The sequence below is a fragment of the Pyrus communis genome, chromosome 16 (genome assembly GCF_041283825.1).
Source record: "Pyrus communis isolate YQ-2024b chromosome 16, ASM4128382v1, whole genome shotgun sequence".
In the NCBI taxonomy this organism is placed as follows: domain Eukaryota; kingdom Viridiplantae; phylum Streptophyta; class Magnoliopsida; order Rosales; family Rosaceae; genus Pyrus; species Pyrus communis.
The window spans coordinates 17,881,077-17,888,377 of record NC_142580.1 but is presented as its reverse complement, the minus strand read 5'-3'; the positions used below and the strand labels follow the sequence as shown (position 1 = coordinate 17,888,377).

The 7,301-nt window shown below is 37.7% G+C and overlaps 1 protein-coding gene across 1 annotated transcript; it reads right to left on the bottom strand.

Moving 5' to 3' along the window:
- Positions 1–1,654: 1,654 nt before the first annotated feature.
- LOC137731641 (uncharacterized) lies at positions 1,655–5,273 on the bottom strand. The gene is made up of 4 exons (XM_068470811.2): positions 5,136–5,273; positions 3,344–4,871; positions 2,890–3,123; positions 1,655–2,791 (listed from the first exon to the last, which is right to left on the bottom strand). The coding sequence occupies exons 2-4, from the start codon at positions 4,859–4,861 to the stop codon at positions 1,889–1,891; spliced, it is 2,655 nt and encodes an 884-aa protein (XP_068326912.2). The 5' UTR covers positions 4,862–4,871; positions 5,136–5,273; the 3' UTR covers positions 1,655–1,888.
- Between the last annotated feature and the right edge of the window lie 2,028 nt (positions 5,274–7,301).

The window sequence follows — 7,301 nt, the reverse complement described above, 5'->3', positions numbered from 1 at the left end:
TGAATTTTAAACAAAATAATTTTTTTTAATGAATTTAGGAACAGTAATTGATAAGGAAAAATATTTATTTAAAATAAATAGGAAAATGTACGTACAAGCCGGAAATTTTTTAAAAAGTAGTAATGTTTAAAAAAAAAAAAAAAAAACTACAACATGAAATCATCACTGTCAACTCTGCCGATCGCCTGAGCTGGTCGGGGGCCTGGGAGGTCAAGGGTGTTTGAGGAGGAGGTGTAACTATGGGGATGTTGAAGCGGGACATTTGATGTGCAGAGATGATCTGGGCCATCCTAGACTCCTGGGCAGCAATATGGGCACTTTGGTTGGCGGTGTGGGCAATTTGTGTCGCAATGTGCTCATTTGGGCCGCCATTTGCTGTTGGAGTTCTGCTACTTACTCCGTCAGCGATGCAACTTGTCCCAAGGTTGAGGTGGAAGAGGAGACTCCTGTCTCACAATAGCAGGCATTTTCCATGCCCCAATACACATTCCCGGCCTAGGACCAAGTCTCTGGTCGATGGTGTCCATCATGATACAAAGACCGGCATCCTAGTGGGGGACGCATCCTCTATCGGGGTGTCAGGGGGAAGTTGGGAAGCCTCCTCCTTGAGGATAGCCTGGCTCCTCTCCACCATAGTAGCTTGTAATTATAAAAACAAGTTAATTAATATTTATATGACATTTATTTAAAATGAATAATAATTATAAATTTGAGAATTCTAAAAATTTACATAGAGCTCCTCCATGAACTCATACCTGGGCCGCACGTACACCTCCTTGAACGTGTCAATCTCAGGAAACTTCGACCCCACCTGAAGTAAAAAATAATAAATATATTATTAGTTGCGTAATAGAGAGTAAAGCTAATAAAAATAAAAATAAAAAAAAAAAAAAAAAAAAAAAAAAAAAGTGTTCCTACATTGTCATCGACTGCTTTGCTACTCATTAGACTTGTCTGCCTTCACAGCGACTTACATTTCTGCTGCATTTGAAAGCACATTCCAACCATTAACTGGGGAATCGCACACTAAACTCGAAACTGAATCAGTGTTCTTATGCTTGGTGTGTGCGGCTCAAACTGTTAATTCATTCAGATTTGGGATTAAGTTTTGTGAATTTGACGTGCAGGTTGCCTGTGAAAACGAAAAGTAAAAGCATATCAGATGAAGCTAGGAGTGATCTTTCTGAATGTTAATACACTAATTAGTCGGGTGATCGTTCTGAATCGAGTACTCTTGTTCAGATGTTAAATTCACCAACCTAACTTGTGCAGATAAAATTTCCATCCGCACAAGTATTTAGTTGAAACGAGAATCTTCCAAAAGTCGGTCTGCAAAGTTATCACATTTTCCTTGCGGTTGGAACCGTACAAAGTCTGTGCATGAGGATGCCCGATCTGTGGGGGCGCTGACGATTATTATTGTTCCATAAGCCCTTTCTTTCCCCGTTCGAGTTTAAAGTGCACCTTTTCTTTTCTGAAAGATGAAGCTTCTACTACTGCACTTTCTTACCCCCAAACGGTCAAATGACAAGTCTCATAATTTTTTTTTTATGGTGCTTCAGAGTATTGGTGGGGTGATGTTAAAATATCCGAGTATTGGATACTCTTAGAGTACCATCGACTACCCCTATACTACATTCAGAAACCAAAGACATCTAAGAAAATTGTTGTAAGCTTAATGCACAAGAAATCATACGCAAAACATCTAGACGAGCGTAAGTACGATAACACACACACACACGCACATATTTGAATAATATAAAATACGCGTACATATTCGATGGCGACCGACGAAAAAACTCAGAAAGTTGCCTGTAGATGTTCAGTGAGTCTTACTCTTGACAGTGCTCCAATTGTGTGATGAGCATTGAACTGAGGCTTCAACACATTATGGCCCTAACTTGGAAAGTCTTTCAAAGAATGAAATCTTCAGTCCCTTTTTCCTAGCGATGTCAGCTCGAACCCAACGCGAACGGTCTCCTGCTTCACCGGTAACTATAACAGTAGTATTTTTGTCACCGAAACTAGTCAAGGCCACCAATGTTTCTGGCTCAATAGCAGACGAAGCATCCACCAGAAAAATATGACTAAAATGTCCAGCAGTTAGACCTTTATCATGCAGCCGAAAGCTACTCATGAAAGTGGAGGAGATCACTCTGAATTCACAAAGTTCCTCCGTCGGAGGACAAGAGAAGCAAGTCTCTTCGTAAAGGCATGATCGGAGGATGTCTTCAGGTACCTCTTCTTTCTCGCGGAATGCAGCATTCGCTCGAAACATATCCGACTCAGGAATCCATTTCAACAAGCTTCTCATAAGCTGATCACAACAGCGGTTACTAGGAGCACATATAAGGATCCTATTTCCGTGTGAAGTTTGGCATAACTGGTACACTGCTTCACTAATCACCACTCCAGTTCTCGATAGCCTAAAACCGCTCTTTTCAAAACTGTTATTTTCAACACAGAGCTGGCCAGCCAAAAGGTAAGGTGGTGAGCCACGAATGCTTAAAATATGACGAACTGCAGATAATTGATTGAGATCAAGTTTATGATCAGTGCACAGCAGCGCTGGTGCAGTGGGAATGTTCGTACGCAAAACAGACTCAGGAAAGAGGAAGTTCCTAAACAAAGCATCCGATGCATTTTGTACAGCTTGGTGAGCTCTTTTCAAACAGACTCTATTGAATGAGAAGCTGACATCATATTTTCGGGTCGAATAATGATGAACATAAAAGTCATCTTCAAATTCTACTAAAACAACACTGCTCTTGACGATGCGATATATAAAGCCCTGTATAACAGGTAAGATCATGTCAATGGATAATTGAAGGAAATGAGATATACATTTAGAATCCAATGAATGTTTATGGATCGATGCTCGTAGTTTACCTGAAATGGCTCGGCATTTGTCCCCGATGGTCGTACATGGACCAAGTCCCTCGACAAAAGGAATGGGGGATTCTCAGGAAAAGAAGCCATATCAAATGCTACAAAGGTTTTCTCTACCCTGTCTGGTTTTTTAAAAACTGCTGCTCTCTGCTTCTCTACCCTGTCTGGTTTTTTAAAAACTGCTGCTCTCTGCAACTCTACAGTGACATTCTCCAAATCGAAATGAGGCCATTTCTGTTTCAAAGAAAAGCATGATTCAATCTGTAATTCATACCACCAACCAATGGCAGCAGTAGAGTAGTACGAACACAACTTAACGAGACTTCATAGGCAGATAGAATCCCTCGTATCTTTCAAAATTTTCTCAAGTAAAAGGTTAGATGTTGGTCCTAGTTTTTGTAAGTAACAAGTAAGAGGAAAAAGGCATTACGAAAGGGCAAATATTCAAGCGTACCTCATAGAAGAACTCTTCAGCATATAAGAGAGCAGCGAAATAATCCTTATAAGTCACGGGAGACAGAGGCTGGTTTAGAACTTTCGGCGCAATGTCATTTTTGATCAAATCTTTTATATTGTCAGGAATTGCGAAGATAGGTAATGAATCCTTCTTAACCCATACATAACTTTTCTTCCCCATCTGATCTAATACATCTGAAGAGGCGTGAGATAGAGCTGGCTTAAACATTGGACGGAGCTTAGTGGAAGATACGGGAGGTCCAGTAGAGGAAGATGGACATGGTTTCGAAGCAGATGCCGGAGGTGGGTTAGAGGCGGATGTAGATAGTTTAGGAGAAAACTGAGATGATGCATTGAGAAGAGAAGATTTCTTAGGTTTAAACGAATACGTTGGAGGGTTAGGGGACGATGAAGTAAATGAGGAAGACGAAGATGGTTTGGAAGAAGCTGTTGGTGTACAGGAAGATGAAGATGGTTTGGGAGAAGATGTTGGAGGCTTTGGGGATGGTGAATTTGGTCCAGATGAAGCCTGAGGTGGCTTAGAGGACGAGACATTATTAGATGTTTTAGTATGAAATGTAGATGACGACGACAAAAGTATAGGAGGGCTAGCTGAAGAACTAGAGAAAGATTGCGACGGTTTGAATGAAGATGTTGGGGGTTTTAGGGGTGATTCAGATGAATTAACAAAAGTGGATTGGGGCAGCTTGGTTGAATATGTTGGGGTTCTAAGGGATGTTGAATACGAATCAAAGGAAAAAGATTGTGGTGACTTAGGGGATAATGAAGATGTATTGAGTTTGGACAAAGACGACGCAGGCTTGGGGTTGGGAGACGATGAAGTAAATGAGGAAGACGAAGATGGTTTGGAAGAAGCTGTTGGTGTACAGGAAGATGAAGATGGTTTGGGAGAAGATGTTGGAGGCTTTGGGGATGATGAATTTGGTCTAGATGAAGCCTGAGGTGCCTTAGAGGATGAGACGATATTAGAAGTTCTAGTATAAAACGTAGATGATGACGAAGAAGGTATAGGAGGGCTAGCTGAAGAACTAGAGAAAGATTGCGACAGTTTGAATGAAGATGTTGGGGGGTTGAGGGGTGATTTAGATGAATTATATGAATGAACAAAAGTGGATTGGGGCAGCTTGGTTGAAGATGTTGGGGTTGCAAGGGATGTTGAATACGATTCAAAGGAACAAGATTGTGGTGACTTAGGGGATAATGAAGATGTATTGAGTTTGGACAAAGACGACGCAGGCTTGGGGTTGGGAGACGATGAAGATGAACTAAAGGGAGATAGGACATGATTATATTGGGTTGATGGCGGTTTAAGGGGTGATGCAGCTGGTGTAAAAGATGTGAAGGGTTGGGAAGTGTTTCTGTTGGAAGTTTCATAATAGTAATCACGCTTGTTGGAAGCGGTTTGCGCAGGAAATTGACTGAGAGAATGATAAGCATTATCATGCTCATCATCACAGCAAAGAAGACATCGTAACAGATCACAAAAAATCGACATGCGATCCGTCCTAATGCGATGAAAACACAGAAATTCATCAAAATTATAAGATCAAGACCACTTATGGCTAAGAACAAAAAGACAAACTCGATCTACCAAAAGTATTAACTTATAGCTTCAAAGTACCCAGATTATTGAGAAACTGGAAATTTAAGCAGAGAATTAGATAGAATAAAATCACAGAAGCAAAATGTTTATAAATAAAGAGGATAATCGAAGTAAAACTGTCATATGCACAATGAAATGAATTGAAGTCTAAGGATGAGTAGCTTACCAGTGATTCTACCTACAAAGGTCGATGATCCAGCAAATACTACAACTCAAGAACTAAAAAGTCGTGTTGACGACCCGACGACTAGGAACTATAGCAAGTAGTATTCGAGTAGTAGTTATACCATTCAATATTATTCTCCTAAAAAGCAATTAAAGCAAGTGGTACGGTGAAATATATTTATTTTAGTTTCTTTAATTAGTGTACCTATCATAATATATTTTACTAAATTAATATACTGAAATGTCTGTACCTAAATATATTGTAGTGAATTAGTGGCACATAAGAAAATATGCAAAAACATAAGTGTACCGAAAAATTCCGTACCTAAATATATGATATTAAACTAGTGTACCGAAATGTCTGTACGTAAATATATTATACTAACGTAGTGTACCAAAATATTCGTACCTAAATATATTGTAATGAATTAGTGGCATATAAGAAAATATGCAAAAACATGTGTATCGAAAAAATTTTACAAAAATATTTTCTTATATAAGATGTTGGCATTAAATAGAGTCTAGGGACTAAAACCAATTTTTAATCGTTTATAAGACATTTTTCTAAACTTCATCTTATTTAAGGATTAAAATCTAGTTTTCTATATTTATTTCTTAATGTGTAAGATCAACTCCAATTCTTGGAGGTTTGGGTTAGTGGTGTGGCACACTTGAGCGAGTGAAAGTTTGGTGTTGAAAGCCAAATGCCTGTGGACGAAAGGGAACGCGCCATGCGCTATAGCATGAGGACCCACCCACTTGGGCTTGTCACCCACTTGCCTATTTCATTGATGTGCCTAACAACTCTTTTATATAATCTAATGGCATACATTCAAATGGGCTGTTGGTATCCAACATTCCATATTTAATTGATTTAATGTTTAATTTTTTATTTTATAAATTTATTTAATTCAACAGTTAATATCTAATATAGTCAAATCTAACGGTAAAAGAAGTTTTAATGATCCAAAATTAAATTCAATGGCTAATAGACATCTCTATCATGTGTTTAATATTCTTCCATAGTATTTCATGAGTTTCATGGTGTTGATTTAGTAATTTTTTAATATTTATCAGAATCTATATATTTTTAGGTTAAAATGTTCATAAAATTAAATTAAGATAGTCAACATAATTTTTTTTTAAAGTTACTTTTGAAAAAATAGCCTAAATTTATTCTTTAATAATTTGAGGCTAAAAATTTTAGACCATGAGGGTTGGAGCAAAAAAACTGTTTATGGGTTAAAACCTAAATTTTCTGGGCTAAAAAAATTTAGGTTTTAAGCTAAGGATTGGAGATGGTCTAAGGAATTCAACTCAGTATTTATACATTTCTCTAATAAAGCTTAGTGACTAATTGTACTTAATTAAATCTCTAACACAAAGATTAGTTACAAAACTCTAAAATACACCTCTACATACTATTAGCTATGAGTTGTTCCTTTACACCCCCTCAAGCTAATCGAAGGGGAACCTAGAGAAAGCTTGGACTAAAGATACTTGAACCATGCCTATGAGTTGTCCCCTTAAAAATGAGGTAGAATTTGAAGTCAAATTTGCTTTTCAATTTTGGGTTCTAGGCATTAAGGTGGTAAAAATACAAGTGATTTCTTGATTTAAAGCTTTAAGAGAACATGTACCATTTAACTGTAGCCGGAAATAAATTAAAATGTCTTTAACCTTCCCAGACCCCATTACAAATTAATCCTATTCATCAAATATGAGATTAATTTCGAGATAATAAAAGAAAGGTTTTTTTTTTTTTTTTAAAAGATAATCAAAGAATCGTCATTATAAATAAGAAAAATAATATTGGAAACATTTTATCGGGTCCAACAAAATCAAGAAATAATATGCCACATCTTCCTTGCTCTGGGAATGATAAAAGTGACACGCCCGACGTTGATATTCACCAAACACCAGGGTAGGCTCGTACTAGTCGACACCCGAAGGTGACGAAGCCATATTAGGATGCATGAGAACTAAGAACAATTAACTAACATAAATAAAACTTGTAAATTTAATTATAATGAATATGCATTTATGGAACGTGTTCAAAGCATACAACTAAACCGAGACACTTAAAAGGAATAATATAAAATTGAATGAACAAAAGGATGGGTCCTGCACCGAGAGGACTTGAAGATGCCGATGCGGGAGTGCCTTC